The sequence below is a fragment of the Rhodofomes roseus genome (assembly GCF_022264815.1).
Source record: "Rhodofomes roseus strain CIRM-BRFM 1785 chromosome Unknown C8Q71scaffold_11, whole genome shotgun sequence".
NCBI classification, from domain to species: Eukaryota; Fungi; Basidiomycota; class Agaricomycetes; order Polyporales; family Fomitopsidaceae; genus Rhodofomes; species Rhodofomes roseus.
Window position 1 is genome coordinate 306,417 of NW_025952967.1, and position 22,391 is coordinate 328,807.

The following is a 22,391-nucleotide window of genomic DNA, read 5'->3' on the forward strand; positions in this document are numbered from 1 at the left end:
GCCCCGCCTGCTTTCGCATACTGACATGTCCCACAGATGGCAAGTGAGCGGTCGAGAGGCTGACCGTGACAGCCGATCCCCCGCTCTGGAGCACCGGGGCACGGCGGGGGCTGTTCCGTTAGCCGGTACGTACCACACTTCTTCGTCGAGCGCACCGAGTCACTGCGCTACATGGCTCCGAACTTTAGCCCGACCCGCGCCACTGCGGACGCGGTGCTATACACGGAACTGGGCCAAGGTATCCCTCTATTTGGGCTGTCAGAAGCGGTCCTCTGACCAGATATATGAGGGCAGTACCGTCCACGTTTTCCTGTAGATCGCTCCCCTCACTCGCACCGAGCTAGTAGCGGCTAGCCACTTCACCCGCCCCTTGCACTACCCCGCCCTCCGTGCTCACCGCCATGACTACTCCGCGCCGACGAGTCAAATTCGCCGACGAGGCAAGCACTGCGAGCCCCATCTACATGTCCCAGAGAACACCCTCCAGCCCTGCCTCGAGCCTGAGCTCGGCGGGCCCCTCAACTCCGCCAATGGCGACGTTCTACCACTCGCACGTCGTCCCGCTCCCACCGATGACGCCAGCGCTGGCTTCGTCTGACCTCGACCGCCCGTCGAGTGTGTCGTCCTTCCGCGCACCAGCGCAGGCAGGCACGCCGGTGCCGGTATCCGCGGTGCTTGCCACCGCGACGAACGGGGGCAAGCCCCGAATCAAGTGGGATATGGCGTGCGACCCACTCCGGTGGGCATATGACCGCGAGCTCAAGGACACCGGCCTGTCCCTCGTACTGAGCGAGCCCGCCGCGTCCCCGGACGTCGCGCGCCTTTTGGTCACCATCTCTGGGGCGTCGTACCCCTACGAGATCTTCGTCGAGCGGCCGACGTCGCTCACTGCCCCGCTTTATGTGAGCATCCGCGATGTGCTCGTTGCGATTTTCGACAACCTTTGGCGGCCTGTCACCGCCGCCGAGCAGCAGGGCGCTGCACAACAGAACCCCCGTGCGTGGCAGGCTGCGTGCGCAGCGCACCGACAGCGCGCCGCCGGTCGTTCGGGCGAAGATATGCGCAGGTTGGATTTTCTGACGGGCCGCACGGTGTTCCAAGGGCTGGGGTCGAAGGGGGTGAACGGTAAGATACCGCAATTGGAGGTCCGGGTTGGCGCGCGCGAGTCGTGAGCGACAACCTGTTGGCCCCCGTTACTGTCTTATTATACCCCTCCGGCTCATTGATACCCTGTCGACGCTGTGCTGTACGTCATGATCGACATCGAACCCCATACTGTACCATATACATCACTCACCGATCAATCGCATACTTGTACTCAACCCCCACCTCCCATGCTCTCGATGTCCTGTAGTGTTAGGTGCTCATGGACTCATCGCCGACGTCGTGCTTGTACAATATCCCCACCTGTATACTTATCCAGTCTCAAAGGGTCTGTAGTTGGTCGATCAAACTCAGTTGTCCTCGAGATCAATCTGCGAAGCGTTGAAATGACATGTGTTATCCGCTCGCACCCGACTGCATGGGCGTTAAATGTAGTCACAAAGAAGGTCGCGAGCGCATAGCGGCACCGCGGGCGCCTCGTCACGAGCGCTGCTGAGCTGTGCGAAGCACGATAACTTCAATCGCGGCATCGTCTTCGGGAGGAGGTCCGGACATTGACCTGCGCACGTTACCACTATAGATCGCCGACAAACAATGTCTCATAGTACACGCCCCGATTCCGCCCCACGCCGAGATCGTACCAGATCAGACATTGACCCCGCTCTTCGCGGAGCCCGCAGCCAACGCCTTCTCAATGACCTCCGTCGTGTGGGCCCAGACCCGCTCGCGGACTTCGTCCCCACCATAATAGCCCACTTGCCCGAGATCGTCACCGTGCTCGCCCTGGCGCGGCGCGCCCGCACCTCCGTTAAGAAGCGCGTAGAGCATATACTCTCCGCAGTCGTCGATCGATGTAGCGAACGGCTTTCCCAAAATCCTTACCAACCAAGGTAGGAGAGGTGTGTCGACTAAACCGGGATAGATATGCGAGAACATCGCTCCGGGCACGCGGGACGCAAAGATCTGCATGATGGTGTTGGGACGCGACCCAGAAGATGGTGCATGGACACTCACCTCCATCACCGAGTCGAGGTACGTCACCGCGATCCCTCGCTTCTTCAGCACACCGGAGGTCTGGCGCATCCCCATGTCATTGAAATCGATAGGACCACCATGCCCTGCAGCGCCAACGTTCAGGACTCGCGCGTCCTCGCCGGCATCCCTCGCCTTCTGGAGGAGTGGCAGGAGATCGAGCACGAACTTCGTGCGGCAATAAAACAGTACTGCCCGCAATCGGTCGATGTCTTCCTCCGTTCTATGCTCTATGCCTCGTATGGCGTCCCATACCGACGGGAGCGCGCCGCTGCTCAGGACCAAGTAGTTCACCTTGGGGAGTCGTGCGAGGAGCGCGGATGTCGTTTCGGGTATGTTGCGGATGAGGCTCGCATCGCAGTATACGAATTCGTACTTCGAGTTGGGGGCCTTGGGGAATGTCGCGATGATCGCTTCGGCGGCGGCGCGGTTCCGCCCTACGAGGATGATGTGCGCGTTGCCCTTGACGTAACGCGCGAAGGCTTGTGCAGTGCCCTGTCCGATCCCGGACGTCCCGCCCAGGAAGATTGCGACAGGGGTTGTAGGTGGTGAGAACTTCGCGTTCGACTCGCGAACAACGGCGAGTGAGGGCATGCTGGACAACGGTTGTCAGTGGGATTGTCGTCCACGATTATAAGTGTTCAGCGTATATCATCGATGCCAACGGACGAAGTAACTGTAAGCTGCCAAGCTCTCAGGCTGTGAAGCCGAAGGAGTACGTGTATGACGGCGGCAGACTCATCCACATGGCTAAACCTCAGCCACCCGCCACCTTCAGCCACCCGCCGCGGCGCTGCGTAGGCGTGCCGCATCTGAGATCTGATCGGTCCGACGGTAACTTAAATCTCTCTCGACAAGTCACCGACGTTACTGACTGAGACTCACGGACCAGAGTCACTAGTTGGTCACTAGCCTCACTTTCTACATGATCAGTGTCCCCTCAGCCTCCTGTCCGATGTCGCTATTCAAAGCAGGGCAAGACCGCGAGGCATCCTCTTGGATATGCCGGAATAGGATGCACGCTTCGATTCTTCTGGGCTTGAGGGTCAGGTGATTGACGCGTCTCTTACGAACGTTTCTTCCAATCGTCCCTTCTGAGCTGCTGGGATCATCGTCATTGAAGACTGTCCTGTGATTGCAACTAGAGGTCACTGTTTTCGAAGTCCTCTACCTTCTCGTGCAGCCGTGTTAAAGCAGGCTTCAATGGCAGCCAATTGGTCTCGGACCGAACTCTCCCGACTACCCTAATAGGGCGGGTGGTGGAGGTCGCCTTGTGTAAGTGTACACCTTATCATTCGCACTCAGCTGCCTCGTATAATTAAACCCATAATAGATCGCCGACAAACAATGTCCCATACTCCACCCCCGATTCCGCCTCGCGCCGAGATCACACCAGATCAGACATTGACCCCGCTCTGCGCGGAGCCCGCAGCTAACGCCTTCTCGAAGACCTCCGTCGTGTGGGCCCAGACCCGCTCGCGGACTTCGTCTCCACCATAGTAGCCCGCCGGCCCGAGATCGTCACCGCGCTCGCCCGAGCGCTGCGCGCCCGCGCGTCCGTTGAGCAGCGCATAAAGCATGTACTCTCCGGAGTCGGCAATCGATATAGCGACAGGCTTCGCCAGAGTCCTCAGCAACCAGGGTAGGACCGGTGTGTCGACTAGACCGGGCCAATTGTGCGAGAACATCGCTCCGGGCACGCGGGAGGCAAAGATCTGCATGATGGTGTTAGAACACGAACCAGACGATGATGCACGGACACGCACCTCCATCGTCGAGTCGATGTACGTCGTCGAGATCCCTCGTCTCTTCAGCACACCGGAGGTCTTGCGCATCCCCATGTCACTGAAATCGATGGGACCACCATACCCTGCGGACGCAATGTTCAGGACTCGCGCGTCCTCCCCAGCATCCCTCGCCTTCTGGAGGAGTGGCAGGAGATCGAGCACGAACTTCGTGCGGCAGTAGAACATTGTGGCTAGCGAGCGGTCGAGGCCTTCCTCCGTTAGATGCTGTACGCCGCGTACGAGGTCCCATAGGGGCGGGAGCACGTTGCTGCTCAGGACCATGTAGTTCACCTTCGGGAGTGCGAGGAGCGGGGACGTCACTTCGGGTATGTTGCGTATGAGGCTCGCATCGCAGTATACGAATTCGTACTTCGAGTTGGGCGCCTTGGGAAATGTCGCGATGATCGCTTCGGCGGCGGCGCGGTTCCGCCCTACGATGATGATGTGTGCGTTGCCCTTGGTGTGACGCGCGAAAGCTTGTGCAGTGCCCTGTCCGATGCCGGACGTCCCGCCCAGGAAGATTGCGACAGGAGGTGTAGGCGGTGAGAACTTTGCGTTCGACTCACGGACGACGGCGAGTGAGGGCATGCTGAACGATGATATGGTTAGTGAGAGTGAGAACGTCGTTCATGATTATATACTGTTCAGCGCATGTCATCGACGCTAGCGGACGCAGCTGATGTAAGCTGCCAAGCTCTGCCAGTATGAAGCCGAAAGAGTACGTGCATGCACGGCAGACTCGTCCAAATGTCTGACTCAACATTCGTATGTGCCGACTCGGAAATAAAATGAGTAATTGCTGAATAGGGTGCTGATGAAGCTAAATGCCATGAGTTCCCTGCCAAAGACCGTAGCCATTAGACTCACCCTCTGCATGCCGACGTCACTGTCAAGTTACTGCCAGATGTTGCTGTCCGAAGTATGGCGAGAAACATCCGAGAGATATCGCGTGGGATATGCGATACAGCGAGTATCCGTCTGAGAATGTCGAATTGGGATGCACGCTTCGATTCTTCTAGGCTCGAGACAGGTATGACAATTCGTACCAGTGTTCGAGTTATCCCATTTTCGAGGCTGCTGGGGTCGTGCATGGTGGGACGTCGTCGTCATCAGAAACAGTCCTACAGTCGCACCTAGAGGTCGCTGCGTTCTAAGTTCTCGTGCAAGGGTGTTGTGGGCCGTGGTAAGAATCAATAGCAACCAACCGGCGCTTGGGTGGCGAGCTTGCTGAGTTTGACGGGAGCCGGACACGTGACTTCGGCCCGATGCAGAAGTTCCCAAATGCAGCAAGTGTCTTGCTCTTTGCGTCGAATCCGGTTGATGACGGGCATTGACGCATCCTCTTTTCGCTCGCCCATTTACTGACAGCTGTGCTTTGCATGTATATGAACTTCTCGTCTCCCCACGTCGCCCCGCCTCATCTCATACCGCGACCACAGCCTGCACTCACGAATTGCTCTGTTCTTGGCCCTACATCGGAGTTCCGTCCAAGAGGTGCGTTACACGCGTGCCTGCATAGGCTGCCCATGAGTCCTCCTGTACGAATACGCATAGCCATATGGCGAGACTGCGAGGAAGCCTTGAGCATCCACTCATGAAGACAGTTGGGTCATTGCCCACCCTGGGGCCCGCTGACGTTGCGTATCCGGAGCCTCGAATCGAAGCTACAGTATAGCCCGGTCATGACGGTGGCTTACGATGGTCCTCATGTTGTTCCCTCGTCGTGCAAGGTGATAAGCACAGCTACACTCTGCACCGCGTCGGTGGCTTATGACTTTCTGGAATGCGAGCTATGGACATCCGGTTCCCCGGTGTCGGTACTGCAGGAAGAACGCGATAGTCAGATTGCGATGCTGGATGTTATAGACGTTCTTCTGTCGTACTTGACATCTCGATTTCCCCGTGCTGCCCGAACACTGGTGTTTTAGAGACTATACCGCGCCGACCGGCCGTGCGCACCCTTGCCATGCGTCTAAGGCATGTACATCGCACCCGTTTACTGTTTGTGGCTTCTATGGGATCCCAGCTAACACACATGACGCCTGATCCTGCACGATCCCACCAGACTTCCGGGCTGCTTTCTACGAAAGGACTCAAAGCCATCGGGCAGATCGTGGAACGCGAGAAGAGCGTGTACGTTGTGCGCCTGACGTCCAATAATAAGGTTGTCGATATTCTAAGGGCGCCTGCCTCCGAGCGTCATACGTCCTCGAGCTCTGTGTGCCCCTCGAATCGAGCTGCCATCTCTGATCTTGCGTCGTGAACAGCCATCCTGTCCGTGCGGCAGCCCTGGCACAGCATACACCACTTCTACATCGGAATGCCTGGGGTCCGACCGGTCTGGATTCGCGCTCTTATACTGGCCATGCCGACCATGTAGCTCGTCCTTCGCAAAGACGTGCATGAAGATCATTGGTAGTAAGCTCCGCCGTCGGCTGTCCTCGATCCACCCACCGACAGAGCAAAAGAAGAAGGCCCTCCTTATTGGAATTAAGTATGACACCTCTGGCTCGCCGGTGAGCCAGGAGTTCGGGCAGTTGGACGAGCCCCACAAGGACGTTACGTCCGTACGGGACCTGCTTATAGGTACGTGTCGTCGGATGCGACTTTCAGCTCGATGACTCGAGCTTCGTACTCACATGCTACATAGATGTGTACGAGTACGCGCCGGAGAACGTTGTGGTGCTGATCGACGGGGAGGGGCGCGATCGAAAGGTGCAGCCCACCAAGGTCAATATGGTGCGTGATCAATTCCTATCACATTATCCCTCCGTACTCAAACGAACCCGATTAGACCAGAGAGATTCACCGACTCGTCCAGGACGTGAACCCTGGAGACCACCTGGTGTTCCTCTGTAAGTACACCTCATCCCTCGCACCCAGTTACCTCGATTGACTTCGGCGGACCACCAGTCGCCGGGCACTCGACTCAGTTTACCTGCTCGGATCGCACAGAGGATGACGACAAGGACGAGGGTACGTCGTCATCCGTCCACTCAGCATCAGCGCCGATCTGACCTTCATTACAGCCATCGTGCCTATGGATCACAGCGGCAACTCGAAAAAGTCTAAGCTTATCTTAGACAACGTGAGTACCTTCTGAACCTTGCTCTATCACACCTTCCACTCCAACCCGATCTCGCTGACACGCAAGTCCACCTTCCATAGTGGCTCAGAAAACACCTCATCGACCCGCTGAAGCCCGGCGTCCAGCTAATCGTGAGTGATCGAGCATGCCTTCGAGGCGGATGATGATCGGGGCGCAGCACGCTTACTATGTCGTCATGATTTGCAGGCGATCTTGGATGCGTGCCATTCCGGTACGCTACTCGGTGAGCGCAGCACTGTTCTGTAGGCGTCTGTGTGCTGCTGCTGATGCTAGCTCGGGCTGCGTATCGCACAGATCTAGATCACAATGAATGCAACCGGGTGGCTATCCCGTGGGTCAACCCTGGCCTTCGCTTGAACGACACGATGCACGAGAGAGTCGGTACGTCATCTTTCCTTCGTCAGACACTGCGGTGGTCTTACCCGGCACTCGCAGTCCGCAGGGATGACACGAGTGAGTCCTATAGCATCGCAAACCTGGCCAGTCGATCTCACCATTCCCTGCAGTGATTCACTCAACTTCCGTCGTCCGCTTCTCCCCCGCTCCCTCGCGATCGGCCTCCCTCGACGCCATCCTCGCCCGGATGGCGCAGCAGCAGCCGAAGCTCTCCCGCTCACCGACCTTCACCTTCTTCCGTTCGCGCACGGCGTCGTCGGCGGAGCTCGGCCGCGGGAGGCTCGCGAGGCCCCTGCGGGTAGTGAAGCTGCCGGTGAACGCCCTGAAGGAGGTGCTTCGGATCAGCATCCCGAGGTGCAAGTCGCCGGAGTCGACGAGGAAGTGCGACGGGCTGTGTGAGGTGAAGGAGAAGCCGGGTGTGCCTTACGTCGTGAGTAGATGTGCCAGTGCTTGGCTTTGGTTTGGGTTGGAGGGTGCTGACGCGGACGGTGGTGGGGTGCTGTGTTGCTTGGATGTAGATCTCGTTTGCGTCGTGCAGTGACGAGCAGGTGACGTGGGAGAACAAGCGGGTCGGGTCGATGACGCAGGTCAGTATGATAATACGCAGACTCGATAGTGCTCTCTGACTCACACTCGAACTATGTCGTAGTGCATTGTCCAGGTGCTGCGTGAGCATCATCTGCAAACCTCCGCTCGCAATGTTGCTAATGGTTGATCATTGTAGGCAAAGAGCCCCGCCCCAAGCTCCAGAGGCTCATCGAGTCGGTCTCGTACGTCCTTCACCCAACCTGTGGTCGTACCTGTACTGAGGAGTCCCCGTAGATACGCGCGCCACAGTGCCTCGCGCCTGATGCACGACGCGGAGAGGCGCAGGAGGGTGATGGCTAAGAAGAACCCGCAGAACGCGGGGGCGCCACTCGAGGCCGTGAACTTCCAGACGGTGCAGGTGCGTAGCGTCGTCTTCCCAATGATTAGTGTCTCTCCGGTGCTGATGCGTGTGTTCTGCAGATCGGTAGCCAGCAGAAATTGGTATGGTGTCTCTTTTTGTCTTGTGTTTGGATTGGTGCTGAGGTGCATTTCGGTTGCAGAATTTGGACGCGCCCTTCGAGTTCTGAGCTCGGAGGGAGATACCCTTGCCTATGATGCATGAACGATAAGAACGATGCCCGCAACGACAATTCACAGAATCATGGACTCTGGACTGGTCATGTAATGCTTTCTTGCAACTGTTACTCTACCGCCTCGCATTGCTGTCGCACCAGATACCTCTGTATTTCTAGTTTCTTCTCTGCTCTGCTCAATGCTTTCCGTCACATACATAGCTCAATTTAGGCTTGTTGGTTACCACGCTTTACTAGCCTGCGAACCATGTGATTCTACACCTGAGATAGCACAGCTCGTCCGAGGAGTCAAGGCGAGGCGATGTTTACACCAAGTTTGCAGGCTGACAGGAATGGCATCCGCGCCATCCCAAAAAGGAACTGTGACTTCCTATCTGAAGATCTGACACGCGGCCTGCACCCAGAAGCGCCCGAGGTAAGTATCATAGTATACTTTTTTTTTTTTTTTTTTTTGGAGGGCTTAAATAAACCTTTGCAACCAACGATTGGTTGGTCCGCGGGTTCAGCCAGCAAACGGGTTATTCCGCTCGTGCTTTCCAGGGAAAAATGCATTTACGCACCACCATACTAGGTGAGTGTGGGACTCCTCATCCAGCGTCACGTTCTGTTCTTGCTGTATTGATACCCACTAAAACCCCACGGCATGCTGTCCAATCCTCGGGGAGCGCTAGCTCGTCGGACAGGGTGCCGTTCCATGTGCCCAGCACTGTTTCGCGTTTCAGAGCCTTGCGTCCGAAACGTCTGTGAGTCATGTCCATCTCCTTGTGCAGTCTATCGTTGATCATATGGGTCCATCTTCCTCGTATTGCCGTCTTGGAGTGTTTCCATCCTTCCTCCTCGCTGTGGCCGATCACACGTTCACATCGAAGTTTCCAGATTAGGAACGCGGATTCTGAGATTATTATCCTCCATAGTCGTTCCGCATAGTGCCTTCGGTGTTTCGTATGGCGTGATCGATCGGTACGTTCATCTTGGGCCACCTGTTCCTGTTCGTCGTGCCATTCTCTGAGTCCTAGGCTTAGGATATCCACCATGGTCGGTGACTTCCATGCTAGTCTCTTCTTGGCCCATATCTTCTTGGCTTGTGCCCATATCGTTCTTCGTCCAGGGGCTTTGCATTTGGTGAGTATATGTTCCATTGAGTCTATGGTATTACAGTGCGAGCATTGACCTCTCTCTTCATATCCTGGTATCCTTGTCCAGAATTCGCCGCATCGGTGAGCGCCGTGCACATCAGGAAACTGTGCACTTTCTGACAGTATGAGCCTCTGAAGGTTGGCCTTCAGAGAGCTTCAGAGCCATCAGGGCACTCCAGACATGACATGTTGTCAGATATTCTCATTTCGCCTCAGAAAGTGTCAGACAGCCTGAGTGTCAGTAGCACAGTACATCAGACAGCACATATCACACATTTCATCAAAAAAAACATCCCCTCACGTAAATGGACACAATTGCAATGGATTTAAAGACTACTACAATGATCATAATACATAAACGTCCGCATATCGGAGCGCGGTGTGTAAGCGAGTGTTCACCGACCAGCTCAAGCAGATCCTCGAGGTTGTCGGCACCGGCCTTGGGCGCGTGAACACAATGCACCAGCGGCAGTAACTGCGCCGTGCAGAACGCTCAGCTCGCCACTTTGCGCTGCGAGGAGGAGGTACGGGAGCGCATCCGCGCGGGGGCGTGGCACGACGGACACGTGGACTGTATCGCGGGGAACAGCATGATGAGCGAGTTGGGCATGGGCGATGAGGTGTTCGATCGCGAGGAGGGGGCTACATGTCATCAGCGCGGTGTCGAGGGACGATGCTCTTGGGTCTTCGATGACACGGACACAGCTCTTGCACGAGCTCAGGGTGTGTTCGGCAACGCACTACAAGAGAGAGCAGGGAGCAGCGCGAACAGAAGAAGCGACTTAGCTGGTGGTCTTGCACTCGTGCACATCCTATCATTCCATCCCCACTCCCCATGCTCGCTCTCGACCTGCGCTTGTACATCCAAAGCCACGCGTGCCATTGCTTGTCCACTGCGGCGCCGCCTTGGCCATGTCGAAGCGGAGCTGCCCTGTGGGTGTCATGCACATGTCAAACGAGCCCGACCTTAGCGCGCAGGCGTAGGCGATCGCGGAGAGCCTGCTAAACAGCAGGGCAGCGACAGCGTTGGGCTCCGAGTCCGCGTTGCCGCACAGCAAGACGTCCGGGTCTGCGTGAAGTGCAGTGGCGGTGAAACCGCGCTCGCGCGTGCTCTTGCTATCGACCGGCGGAGGCGGAGGCGTTGCAGAGTAGTTTGTAGCTCGGAGGGGCGTATAAGCCAGTGAGCAGGTGGGCGGCCAGACGACGGGCGGGTTGACTCGTTTGCCTACAAAGACGGGGTAACTCAGCAAATATCAAGTGACGGCGCGACATTCGAGCAGGAGCGCGTGCTGCGCTCGCAGTGGTCCTCGAGCACGCTCGGCTCGCAGGTGCAGGCCGAGCGCGAGTCGTTCGGCTGGATCTCGCGCCTCACGCTCTCCCTGGTGAAGAAGGGCAACCGTGACTCACCCGTGTTCCCCTCGCCCAAGTCGCCAACGAGTACGGCGACCATGTCTGCGTTCGTTGTCCTAAGCCCGCGCTCGCCGACGCGCCCTGCAAAACCCCAAGCGTACGGCTACGTCGTCGCACCCGCCGTGCGCGGGCACCCCCGCTTGGAGAGGCGTTCACACTTACCTGTAACTTCCCTGCCATGCCCCGAATCCTCTGTCTCTGCCATTGTCACATCCCCGTCGTGTATAGCAGATGTTGCTACTTGCGGTGTCGAGTTTGAGCGTGGAGCTGTAGAGTGGGCAAGTGGCCGAGGTATGCGCAAGCGGGAGGTGGTACAGGACACGAGCGTCGATGTGGAGGTTGTGAGCTGCTGTGAGTCACAACTGGCAGGCGCGATTGAAGTGCTAAGCGCCTCAGCCACGCCACGTCACAGACGCGCGCTTGCTAAGTTGCCGTCCTCTCACCTCCTCTCACTCTCACTCAGACTGCACCACCTTTGGCCTCGCACCCTCGTCGCCATCTCTCACCGGTCACCTTTGTCTACTACTGGATAAACTACGTGTGGGGTCTGTCTGCAAGAGACGTCTGCCTTGAATCGACCCGCCACACTCCACGATCGCGTGGCCCGACAGCTGCAACAAGCCCCGGCGACGCGCAAAGAACACCGACGGGGGCGAAGGATGGTGCCGAGGGAAGAGGAAGATATTGTGTCTAGGAGGCAGAGCATTCAGGTGAGTACGCTCATTGTCGTCTTGCGACCTTGCCTGACAAGCGCAGTCGTACCAATGCCAGTCCACTCAGGTCGCAGCAACGATCGTCACGGTAACGAAGGCATGGACGCGAACTCAGTCTCCCTCAACACCAGAGCCCCCGATGTTCGGCACGCCGCCCATGTTAAGTGATCCCGCGCAGTCAGCGCAGCAGCAGGACCAGCGCGTTGCTGCGTGGTATGACAGACTACGACACGCGGGCTGAGAGCTTCGCCCAAGGCAGATAGTACGCAAACACCGGTGCTACTGGCTACACGCAGGCAGGCACCAGCACCAGCAGTCAATGTGGCAGGGCATTGCCGTTCCAATGGATCAGGGACACGGTCAGTATGGATACCAGCAGTACGCGCCAGATACTGATGACCCCTTTAACCAGGCAGACGAGATCGCCCGCGCAGTCAGTCCCGACCGAGGACGCAATCCCCAGCAGCACTTCCAGTTCACAGAGTACCGCCATCTGGTCTAGCTAGTCGTGCCCGCGCCCGTGCCGTTGTTGTACACCGCGACCGGCAGCAAACACGCGGCCCACTGAGTAGTAGCGGGCACGAACTTACTGTGAGTATCACCGTGAAGTGCTGCTACGTATTCCTTGATTTCTTCTCTTGTGCACGCCCCATGTATATACAGCAGACCTGTCTATGGTGACGGAAATATATTGTTTTTGAGCATATAACATCTGGAGTTGCTGAGGGTCTGACACGTCTGACATGCTGTCTGAGTCAGTCTGACCACTCTGGACCACTCTGACACTCTCTGATACTCTCTGAAAATTCTGTCTGATGACAACAATTCGCAAAAATTCAAGTCCTTGAGGTATGGCCATATGAGCTGTTCTGATGTGATATGACGTGTTCTGAGCGCTTATGAAGCCCCTGACAGGGCCCTCAGAGGAATTGCACGAAATCCTGATGCATACATTTCCATAGGAAATCACTTATGACTCTTCGTAGGTCTTTGTTCTGTAGGCTATTCCATATACTCTCGTCCGTAGGGCGGTTGCCTGAGATTTGTCCGAGGTTACTCGAGACTTCCTCTAGGTTCTGTGTTGTACGTCCTCTCCTCGTAACTTGTCTTCTGGTCATGATGCCCCGGTAGGCCAACTTCTGAGTCATCTTATCGAGTCTAGCTCCCGATAGGTTGAAGGTTTGGTTTAGGTCTATGTCGATTTCTATGGGTACGTATCTCTCGTACATTTTGGCGGCTTCTTTCTTAGCTGTCGCTATGGCTTGGACGTCGTTTCGGCTCCCCGCTTTCCTGCATGTTGTAATTGCGCATCTCTGCCTTAGTTCGTTGACCAGCGTTCTCTTAAGGTCGCTGTTGGTTGCGTCGATCCATCCTTGGTCTTCCCAAAAGCTTAGATCCTTAACTAATGTTGTCTTTAGGCTGTCCGTCTCGCCGACTAGGTGGAGAGGCACGTCCTTTGGCGTGCTCCGTGCTGCTATTATCGCGGCAGCTAGTTCTCCTCGGTCTCTTGAGGTTGGGTGAGTGCTTTTTGGTGCTCTTATTAGGTTGTTCCTTGGGTTTCCGGTTCCGTATGAGGTGAAGCCCATCTCGTGGGGTAGCTGTTCATTTGGGTCTCTTGTTGATGGGGGCGGTGAGACCGCTATTACGTAGACGGTGCTTGCTTCTTGCTCTACTGTTCTGCCGACCTTTTGTCTTATTGCCGGCGGGTTGTTTAGGGTGGGCGCGTCGGTGAAGACGCGGAATGCTTCCGCCACTCCCCCTCGTAATGTTAGGGATGGGTCGAATATAGCCTGTCCGCCTTCTTCTATGGCCTTCATATTCTTTTCCTTCCTCTTTTTCGTCAGTGTTAGGTTATCTGCTTCTGGTTCCGCCGAGGGGTTCCATTTTGCTGATAGATTGTTTAATAGTCTGCCTGCTGCTTCCCTGCAGCCTTCTGGGTTGCGGCACCCTCTCCTCCTTGCGTCTATACATTTTGGACACTCGCATTCGGCTTGTTGGCTGGCTGATTGATTTATAGGTGAGTGTTGGTGTACCATTACGAGATCTGCTACCAGTTCCACTTTATGCGTTTCTCTGAGGCATGTACTTAATCTTGTGTTGTTCAGACGGTGCAATTGTTTATCTGCACTGATGTGGTACCATGCGGGGAGATTGGCTTTTACTTCTTTGCTCAGTTTGATGGCTGCGAAGCATGCTTTATGCTTCTTTGCGGTTTTTATCATCCGCTTCAGGTATTCTGGCAGCTTAGACCTGGAGTGGATTGCGGGGTGCCAGTCCTGTAGGAAGGAATTTATCTGTGCTGATCGCTTGATTGCGCCCGCGTCCTTTGTGACTCGGATGGCCATTATCGCGTCTGCAACGAACGCCCATCTGGGTCTGCTGTCGTCGAGTGTCAGGTACCTCTTAAGCCACATTATATCTATGGCTTCGTTTCTCGCTTCTAGGTCTAATACCTTTAATCCTCCTTCGCTCTGTTGTCTTGTCAACGTTTCATAGTTGACGAGTGGCGGTCTTTCAGAGCCCCAAACGAATTCCCGTATCATCCTTGTGATAGTGCGCTCAACTGACTTCGGCATTCCTTGAACCGTTGTCAGGTACTGGGAGATTCCGCCTGGTCCCATTTGGATGATATGTTTCTTCCCCTTCAGTGACGGATGACACTTATTCCATCTTGTTAGGAACACTTGTATTTTGTTTATGGCCGGAGTCCAAATTGATGCTTCGTCAACGTGGTTTCCTATCCATGCTCCTAGTATGCGGACCGCTTCTCCATCCTTCGCGATGTTAACGTGTTCTGGGATGGTTAGGTTGTTTGAACCTGGGTCTATCTTCCTCTGTGTTATCACCGCGGAGCGGTACTCTTCTGTGCCTATTGGTATCATTTCTGTCTTTCCTTTGTTAAACCTCGCTCCTGAGGCTTCGCACCATCTTTCTAGAATACTCCATAGGTCTTCCCATCTGTCGTGTCTCGACAGGAAGGTCGAGGTATCATCAGCGAACAGCGAGGCTATGAGCCTGTCTATCATTCCCGGTATGTTGAATCCTCTTAAGCTCGACTTACGAAGCAGGCATGCTAGTGGTTCGATTGCCAGATCAAACAGCAGACACGATAGCGGGTCTCCCTGTCGGACCCCTCTCGTTACTCTAAATGCTTTACTTTTCTCTCCGTTTATCATAACGACCGTCGTTGCATGTTCGTATAGGCTCTTCACCTTCCCGATGAATTTTGTTGGCAGACCTAGTGCTGCTAATACCTCCCAGAGGTAGTCGTGTCTGACTTTGTCGTACGCTTTTTCTTGGTCAAGGGCTATTATTACCCCATTCTCCTCTGTTGCCTCCGCGTAGTCGACCATTGTTCGACATAGCTGTGTTTGATCTGTGATTCTCCTACCCGGTAGGAATCCTGCTTGGTCTGGGTGGATGAGTTTTGTTGCGATTGGTGCTAGACGTTTCGATAGTATCTTTGTATATAGCTTGTAATCTGAGTTGAGCAGCGTTATCGGTCTGTAGTTCGCTATGTCTCTTCTATCTTTCTTCTTATACAAAGGGCACATCCATCCTTCCGTGAAGTGGCTCTCTTCTTCTATTCCGTGTTTGTCTATGTCTTCATAGACTACCCTCAGCAGTTCTATGCAATCGAAGGAGGGTTTTTCGTCGCTTGTTTTCTTGTGTATTTCGTTGAACTTTGTCCAAAGTTCATAGGGGATTCCGTCCAGGCCCGACGCCTTCCCGGCTTGTGCGCTTGCCAATGCTTGTTCAATCTCGCATTTAGGTATCGACATGGTGAGCTCCTGATGCAGGTCTCTTATATTTGGTGGGTTGAGCGAACTCAACGTTTCTTCGATTGCTGACTTCCTGCTTCCTGGGCTCCGTTCTTGATCCAGATCATTGTACTGAAGCTTGTCGTGGTGTTCTCGTGCCAGTTCGGCCATTCTGTCCGACCTAGACTCATATTCGGGTTCGAGGGTGTTCGCCTTCTTTAGTGAGTATATAATATCCCTTGGTTTACGCTCTTTGTTCAGGTTAGACCAGTATTTACTGATTGTTTCTGAGTTTAGGGCGTAATGCGCTGTAGTTGCTTTCTTAACCGAATGGTGTCGTTTACGCGTAAGCTCAGCTATTCTCCCCTGTATCGCTTCTGAATCTCTTCTAAGTGTTTCGTCTGTTGGGAAGCCAGGTTGCGCTTGGATTGATTCAGCATGTGCCTTGAGGTGATTGATTGCCACCGTTAGTTTCGGTTGTTTAGACTTGAGTATCTCTCTAGCTGTCTCGACGATCTTCTCTTTAAACTCTTTGTGTATGGTTTGTGGGTTGTTTCTTTCCGTTCGGTTCAAACGTATCGACGATGTCTCCATGGCTTTTAGGGCCTCTTGTCCCAATATGACTATCTTGTCTGTGAAGTTCTTGTCTACAAGGATTGTCGCTGGGAGCATCCAGCGCCCTCTGCCTATATATGGGGCTGATGCGGTACATAGCTCCGCTGTTACTAATCTATGATCGGTAGGTATTCCTGTTGTCTGAATTTGCCAGTCGTGAGATGACTGGATTATCTCCTCTGTTGAGTATATCCTATCTATTCGTGATCTCGACGTAGCGGCTCGTTGAGGGAACGTATAGTCTCTTTTGTCAGGTTCGGCTGTTCTCCAACCGTCTTGTAGGCTCTTCACATGTAGCAGTTTTCTTAGACTGTCTACTGCGGGTTGGTAGTCCTCCCTCGGCGGGAGGCGGTCAATTGTGTCTTCTACTAGATTGAAGTCACCTAGTAGGACGTCTATACAGTTGTTTTGCTCGATTACCCGTTCTGTTATGTTTCTCCAGAATCTCTCGTTCTCTTTCTGTTCATTTGGTGCATATATATTTAGGATATTTATTTGGGTCTCGTTGTGCCATCTCATTTTGAGTAACGCGGCCCTTCCTGGTTGTATGACAGTGAGTTGTGTCTGTGACACATCGACGAGTTCTCTATTGAGTACAAAAGCTATTCCTTGTGCGTTGGGGCAGTCCTTGTCTTGTGAATATAATACGTGTAGACGTCTTCCGTATAGGTCGTGTATTCTAGCAGTGAAGGAGTCATCTAGGTGCGTCTCTTGTAGCGCAAGTATTCCTATTCTTTGTTCCCTCATGATTTGATTCAGAGTGTTCCATTTGTTATTGTAGTCGCCTGAAATGTTTCCACGTCCACTTATGTTGAGCGAGCCTATCTTAATCGTGGCGCGTGTCTTACGACCGCCTTTACTGTTGGGCTTCATAGCTTTACGGCTATGTGTTTCTTGATTCTCTTGGGTAACCCGGCCCACCTCTGGTGGACTAGCTCGCGTGGTCCTAAGGTGGGTCGCCCTACTTCCGTTCCCCCTCTCCGGGTCATTTACGTGGTTAGTTGTAGGGAGAGTGGCCTCGCATCTCCGTTGAGGGGAGCTCGAACCGTTTGCCAAAGTTCCAACCGTATTATTTGTGTGTTTTGTTTGATTGTTCGCCGTTGCTCATCGGGCCCACCGCTACAACGATCCATGGTGGGTGGAGCCCGCTCCTGGGACTCTCAGGGGACATGCTGGTCGACGATCTTCGCCTTCCATGCTTCAGCCTCTCGGCCGGGGGCAAGTCTAGAAGTGCCCCCTTCGGTTCACAGTTTGGGTAGCTCGGTCGCGGACTGCGGCTTTCCTGTCCCGCGATTGCGGTCAGTATATTTGGGCACGCCTTCTACGACTTTGCTGTTCAGGTACGGGATGTTCGTTGTTCTTGTTTTGCGGGTTTTGCTTCGCCGGGAAGACGTGATGTCATTGATCACTGTAGGTGTATGTACCTTCGTAGGTTACTAACGTGTATGTGTACGTCTACTTGTAGGAGTTTTTCTGGACTTTATCATGGAGATCATTTGTGAGTCGTTTACACTATTTACCGACGTATCGTGTTGGCCTACTTCACTAGCGGGATTAGCGAGATTGCGTGGTTGTCATGAGAGTTTCAAGATCGTGGTTCGTACACATGTTTATCAAGAAGGTGTCTGGAGCTCAGCGTACTCTCCGTGGGGTCTCTGTAACTGCGTGTGGTTCGTGGCTCTAGTAGCGTTCTACCTGTTTGCCCTTACCTCTACCCCTTCCGTCGCGTCCGTCCCGTCGCCCGCGCGACGATTCCGCATGGTCGCGACCGTGGCCGTGGCTCGGGCCTGTGTTCTCCGGTTGCTTGGGTTTGGTGGGGTCGGAGTCGTGCCATCCGGGAATGGATAGGAGAGTGCATAGTCCGACAGGGTGGTCGATCGAGTGGCAGTACGCGCACCGCATCTCTTCTTTGAAGAGTTCCGGTTTGCCGTCGCTGTCCGAGCCGAAGTTGCATTTCTCTAGGACTCCTCGAAAGTATTCCCAGTCCTCTGGGTTAGCCGTCGGCGATTGGACGTAGAGACGTACTACTGGGTCCGGTCTCCCCGCTCGCGACTTCCTCTCGAGTTTGTCCGCCCTTGCGGATGATAGCACTGCGTCGCGAGCATCCCAGATTGTCCAGTCTTGCCAGCGTCCTCCGTTGTCGATGTCGCTGGCTAGTAGGCTCATGATTAGGGGTAGGACTTCTCCGCTACGCAGGACGCGGACGAGGACTTCCGTGTATCCTTCGTTAGTCGTGGCGCCTAGGCGATGGGGGGGGCGAAGGGAGCCTATGTACTGTGGGTTGTCCGCTACCCACCGTACGAAGTTCATTGTCAGCCCTGACGTGGAGAGCCACTCCTGGCCGATGAGGTGTTCGGCGTGCACGTAGGAGAGTTTGTGTATTAAGTGGTAGTAGGGCGGGTGGTTTCTCTTCCTCCTGTTGGAGGGATCGGCTGCGTACGCGGATTTGATTGGGGCATCCTTGATTGACATGAATGTCTCGAGTTTTTCCGCGATGAGTTCGACTATCTCGCCTGCGTCTGGGTCGTCTGCTCCGTGACGGGGGACTTGGACGCCCACGACGAATTCAGTGCGAGCGATCACGTTCCACGCGTCGATCTGTTTCTGGGACATCCCTTCCGTCAGGTGGTAGGCATCCTTCCCTTCTACTCTAGGGAAGCCATCTCTCGGACGTCTCGTTGCTCCCGAGGCTCCTGGGATTGTTACAAAACGGATGGGGGCATCCGGAGCATCCCCGGCGCCTTGTGGTACCGCCGATGCGTACCGTTCTCTTTCCTCCTGGTTTGGGATTGGGAGGAGGTTCCTCCTGAACGATGCCGCCTGGGGTCGTGTACTCTGACTCGGACCTCTACCGGCGTGGCCAGTGTGTCCCGAGGGCCCAGCCGGGGTCGGTGTGCGCGGCGACGAGGTCACGTTATGGGCTCCGCGGTTCGGTGGCTGACCGATGTTTTCGTTGCGCGGGTCGACTGCATTACGTTGGTGGATAACGGGGGCTGGGGGTTGTAGGCGAGTGGCCCGTGGGGTCTGAGGGGTGAAGACGAACATTGGGTTACGGGCGTCGCGAACTGGCACTGGGTTGTTCTCCGTAGCGCGTGACAGGAACATGTTAGGGCCCATATCAAATGCGAACTCAGTGTCTACGTCCATATCTTCCGTTCCTTCCTCGTCAAGATAACTCACGCCACCGTCGCTTTCATAGCCGGTAGCGCGTCTCTCGAAACCCGTGGAGCGCGTCGAGGTAGGAACGTCTGCTGGGTAGTAGATGAGGGGGCCAGTCCTGGAGTCTGTGCTGGGTGCGCCTGGGTCCTGGGACGATGTTTGGGGGCCCTGTACTCTGGTCGTAATGGGTTGCTCACCCTCGTTGCCGACATCGTCTTCGCCCCTTCTGCGCTTTCTTACGCCGCTCACGTCGCGCTGGTTCTCCTCCGTCTCGGGTTTATCGTTTGCGACTGGAGGCTTGCCGTTACCGATCAGCGACGACTGCGTTTTCTTCTGTGCTTTCTCCTGTTTTTTGAGCGCGCGACGACACTTCGCCTCGGCAGCTTCGGCTGCAGCTCGGGCTGCGTTTACGTCCTCCGGTACTGACGACACATCGGTTTATATGTGGGTCATTCTTCATGCGAGGAGAGGTTGAGGGTTACTTACTGGACTTAGGCAGTGCCGGGAATTCCTCTTCCCACCCTCTTCCCGTCGTCGTAGCGGTCACGTCCGTAGCGTTGACGACTCCGCTGGAGACCTCCTCCTCCGCACTACTAACGGCCTCAGTCTTGGTGACGTCGGCTCCCGTCGTTGTGTTGGTGACGACCCCGGTCGTAGCACCATCGGCGGCCTCGGTCATGATGCAGTCGGCGTCGTTGCCAGCTGGTTTAGTGACGGTGGGGTCGGTTGGGAAGGTAATGGAATCCATCGTGGTCGCGTTAACTTGGTTGGTTTCGTTCTGCGCGGTTTCGGGCTCCTCCGGACGCCACGGGTTCTCGCCCGGCGTTTGGATGACTAGGGGAGGACCCGTCGTGAGCTGCGTGTTGCCCCTTGGGGTCGGCTGAGGGCCGTTAGACGGGGGGCTACCCGCTTTCTTCGAGGAGTTGGGGAAAGGCATCTCGTCTGAGCGGGTGGGGCGTCTTAGCAGCTGGAGCGGCGGTTGAGTAGGGGCGAGAGCGAGGGTAAGCCGACGTGGGGGAGGGCTTCGTGTCCAACCCTAATCTCCGGACTTTTCTTGCTCAGGTGGCTGGTCTTCGCTTCGATTCGGGTTCCGTATAGCGTCTGTCGTCCTGTTTCAGGCTTTGGCATCGCATCGTCGGCGTGAAGATTTCTTCTGGCGGCGGCGCGCCCTTGGATGTTTGAGGACCCGAATGGGAAGCTTCCCATCCGTCGCTTTGGGTTTGTTAGTACCTCTGTGGGGTTTTTGGCGTTTCCTCATGATCGGTTTTTCTGCTCTTGTTTGTGGTTGTCCTCCTATGCTATTTTGACACGTTCCTGTTAGAATGTTACTACTGTGTTTATTTCTAGCTGCGTGTTATCTTACGCTCCCTTACAGCGTGGTGGGTGGCGACGCTCGTGTGGATGTGGGTGTGTGTGGTGGGCCATGGGCGTCTAGCTTTGCTGTTTGTTGCCTTAATCGGATCGTGTCCGCCTGTGTTTCCGTCCGGTTGCCTCGGTGATCTTTATTCGGTCCTTTTGGCTTGGCCGGGTATCTCCGGCTCCCTTAGGATCTGGATCGGCCTATCTGTTGGATTCTTCCCTGTTTCCTGACGTCTGTCATCTAGGTTGTGCTCTCGTTTTGGCTCTGATCCTTGTACTTCGTTCTTGCCTATCTGTTAGACGTGTCTCTCAGCAGATAAGTCCATTTGTTTCTTCTCTGTTGGTACTGGTTTAATTATACATAGGTTTCTCTGGATTGGTCTGGTCGCTTTTCGTGACGTGTCACCATTCCTCTACTTCCCCTTCCCATGCTTCAGTCCATCTAGCGTCTGTTTCAGACGTTTGGTACCCCTTAGCTTTTCTCTCAGCTCATCCGCATCCCTTGGGTCCTGCTCGAACTGGTAGGGGTTCGTTTGGTCGTCTGCGAACGTGGGGCGGTTACTGAAGGAGTGATGTGGTTCGGGTGATCCCGGGAGGGATTCGTACAGTTCGGTGTGTACGAATCTGTCGAGCTTGCCGAGTTTGATCCACGATGTCGGCGTACGTAGGTAGGTGTTGGCGTGCCCGCCGGTTAGGCGGACCGTAATCCAGTGTCGCGTGATTAGCGTAACGGTTGAGATTCGGCCTGATCTGACTATCTCGGTCGACGTGCTCCGAAGGGTTATCACGTGGCCGCGTGCTAAGGAGTGTGGGGGTTGCTGATCCACTATCCAGACGTGTTCTCCCTCGCTCTCCGTTGTTTCTGGCCGCTCTTCCACTTGAACCTCGTACGTGTTGCAGGCGTTGGCGAGGTGTGGGGCATAGGGCGTGTTTCTGCGTTTTGTGCGTCTCTGCTCTCCACTGGCTGGTGAGGCGGTTCGCTCCACGCTCTTTTGGGAGTTGAAGGTGAGGTACATGGTGTAGGAGTGTATGCACGATCCTCACCTTCCCTCTAGTTATTATATCTTCGGCGCTCGGGCGTTTTTTCTGGCAGTTGGGGGTCTCTAGTGGGTGTGAGGCGTATTCGGTGCCGTTTCGTTTGTTAATTCGCTTTACGATAGGGATGTTTGCAATTTGAATGAGGGGAGGGGAGGTGCTGGTTGTATCCAGACGACGCTATGGGATAGTGACCTGGTGTCAGGGCATCCAGGTGTGCCTATTCCCTCGTGCTTATATTCTAGAGGATTATTCACAGGGATTTATCCGTCTTCGGTCATTTCGGCCGAGGTTCAGCTGCTCGCTTGTAATTAATTGTTTAATTGTTTATCCGCGTCTGGGGTGTCATCAGCTTCGGTGCTGTGCGGCCCGTTTATCAGAGGACGATCACATGTCGTGTTTTTAGCTGGGTGTCGTTCGTGATTTGAGTCAATTTGGTGCTCCAATGTTCATTTCCTGTTCGTTTCCCATATTCTGGTTCTGTTCAGTGATTACTGTTCGGCTCGATTCGTGCCGCGTCAATCGAGTTCATTGGTTTCCTTCTTGGGTTATGCCTCCGGGCGCCTATTTCCGTTTTTAGACGCTGGTCACTTTGCGTGTTGGGGTGGGTTTTGTCGACATCCCTCAGGTGGAGGGCGTGTCTGTGTGGTTATG

General features: G+C 55.0%; 10 protein-coding genes across 10 annotated transcripts; 3 read left to right on the forward strand and 7 right to left on the reverse strand.

Moving 5' to 3' along the window:
* Positions 1–464: 464 nt before the first annotated feature.
* Positions 465–1,172, forward strand: C8Q71DRAFT_708585 (uncharacterized protein; the record flags this gene model as incomplete). The annotated part of the gene is made up of 1 exon (XM_047920631.1): positions 465–1,172. One exon carries the CDS (start codon positions 465–467, stop codon positions 1,170–1,172), a length of 708 nt encoding a protein of 235 aa, XP_047778415.1.
* Positions 1,173–1,465: 293 nt separating this feature from the next.
* Positions 1,466–2,897, reverse strand: C8Q71DRAFT_760776 (uncharacterized protein). The gene is made up of 2 exons (XM_047923844.1): positions 2,119–2,897; positions 1,466–2,067 (listed from the first exon to the last, which is right to left on the reverse strand). The coding sequence occupies exons 1-2, from the start codon at positions 2,728–2,730 to the stop codon at positions 1,750–1,752; spliced, it is 930 nt and encodes a 309-aa protein (XP_047778416.1). The 5' UTR covers positions 2,731–2,897; the 3' UTR covers positions 1,466–1,749.
* Positions 2,898–3,533: 636 nt separating this feature from the next.
* Positions 3,534–4,511, reverse strand: C8Q71DRAFT_723988 (NAD-P-binding protein; the record flags this gene model as incomplete). The annotated part of the gene is made up of 2 exons (XM_047921615.1): positions 3,534–3,851; positions 3,903–4,511. The coding sequence occupies 2 exons, from the start codon at positions 4,509–4,511 to the stop codon at positions 3,534–3,536; spliced, it is 927 nt and encodes a 308-aa protein (XP_047778417.1).
* Positions 4,512–5,835: 1,324 nt separating this feature from the next.
* On the forward strand, positions 5,836–6,416 carry C8Q71DRAFT_68000 (uncharacterized protein). Its single transcript, XM_047919741.1, has 2 exons — positions 5,836–6,341; positions 6,392–6,416. Exon 1 carries the CDS (start codon positions 5,890–5,892, stop codon positions 6,184–6,186), a length of 297 nt encoding a protein of 98 aa, XP_047778418.1. The 5' UTR covers positions 5,836–5,889; the 3' UTR covers positions 6,187–6,341; positions 6,392–6,416.
* On the forward strand, positions 6,115–8,863 carry C8Q71DRAFT_760786 (caspase domain-containing protein). Its single transcript, XM_047923845.1, has 16 exons — positions 6,115–6,509; positions 6,574–6,662; positions 6,718–6,778; positions 6,837–6,899; positions 6,953–7,011; positions 7,092–7,142; positions 7,219–7,255; positions 7,327–7,413; positions 7,468–7,485; positions 7,539–7,858; positions 7,947–8,015; positions 8,078–8,096; positions 8,153–8,198; positions 8,251–8,374; positions 8,437–8,457; positions 8,517–8,863. The coding sequence occupies exons 1-16, from the start codon at positions 6,326–6,328 to the stop codon at positions 8,541–8,543; spliced, it is 1,275 nt and encodes a 424-aa protein (XP_047778419.1). The 5' UTR covers positions 6,115–6,325; the 3' UTR covers positions 8,544–8,863.
* A 200-nt stretch (positions 8,864–9,063) lies between these two features.
* On the reverse strand, positions 9,064–10,029 carry C8Q71DRAFT_68123 (uncharacterized protein). Its single transcript, XM_047919749.1, has 3 exons — positions 9,743–10,029; positions 9,575–9,675; positions 9,064–9,513 (listed from the first exon to the last, which is right to left on the reverse strand). The coding sequence occupies exons 1-3, from the start codon at positions 9,781–9,783 to the stop codon at positions 9,137–9,139; spliced, it is 519 nt and encodes a 172-aa protein (XP_047778420.1). The 5' UTR covers positions 9,784–10,029; the 3' UTR covers positions 9,064–9,136.
* Positions 10,030–11,531: 1,502 nt separating this feature from the next.
* Positions 11,532–12,517, reverse strand: C8Q71DRAFT_760804 (uncharacterized protein). The gene is made up of 2 exons (XM_047923846.1): positions 12,221–12,517; positions 11,532–12,167 (listed from the first exon to the last, which is right to left on the reverse strand). Exons 1-2 carry the CDS (start codon positions 12,299–12,301, stop codon positions 11,892–11,894), a joined length of 357 nt encoding a protein of 118 aa, XP_047778421.1. The 5' UTR covers positions 12,302–12,517; the 3' UTR covers positions 11,532–11,891.
* A 718-nt stretch (positions 12,518–13,235) lies between these two features.
* C8Q71DRAFT_708925 (uncharacterized protein) lies at positions 13,236–14,030 on the reverse strand (the record flags this gene model as incomplete). Its single annotated transcript, XM_047920648.1, has 1 exon — positions 13,236–14,030. A coding segment is annotated over one exon (795 nt), but the record flags the coding sequence as incomplete, so codon positions are not given.
* A 3,834-nt stretch (positions 14,031–17,864) lies between these two features.
* C8Q71DRAFT_723991 (uncharacterized protein) lies at positions 17,865–20,280 on the reverse strand (the record flags this gene model as incomplete). The annotated part of the gene is made up of 2 exons (XM_047921616.1): positions 17,865–19,765; positions 19,830–20,280. 2 exons carry the CDS (start codon positions 20,278–20,280, stop codon positions 17,865–17,867), a joined length of 2,352 nt encoding a protein of 783 aa, XP_047778423.1.
* An 835-nt stretch (positions 20,281–21,115) lies between these two features.
* C8Q71DRAFT_858145 (uncharacterized protein) lies at positions 21,116–21,718 on the reverse strand (the record flags this gene model as incomplete). The annotated part of the gene is made up of 1 exon (XM_047927486.1): positions 21,116–21,718. The coding sequence occupies one exon, from the start codon at positions 21,716–21,718 to the stop codon at positions 21,116–21,118; it is 603 nt and encodes a 200-aa protein (XP_047778424.1).
* Positions 21,719–22,391: the final 673 nt, after the last annotated feature.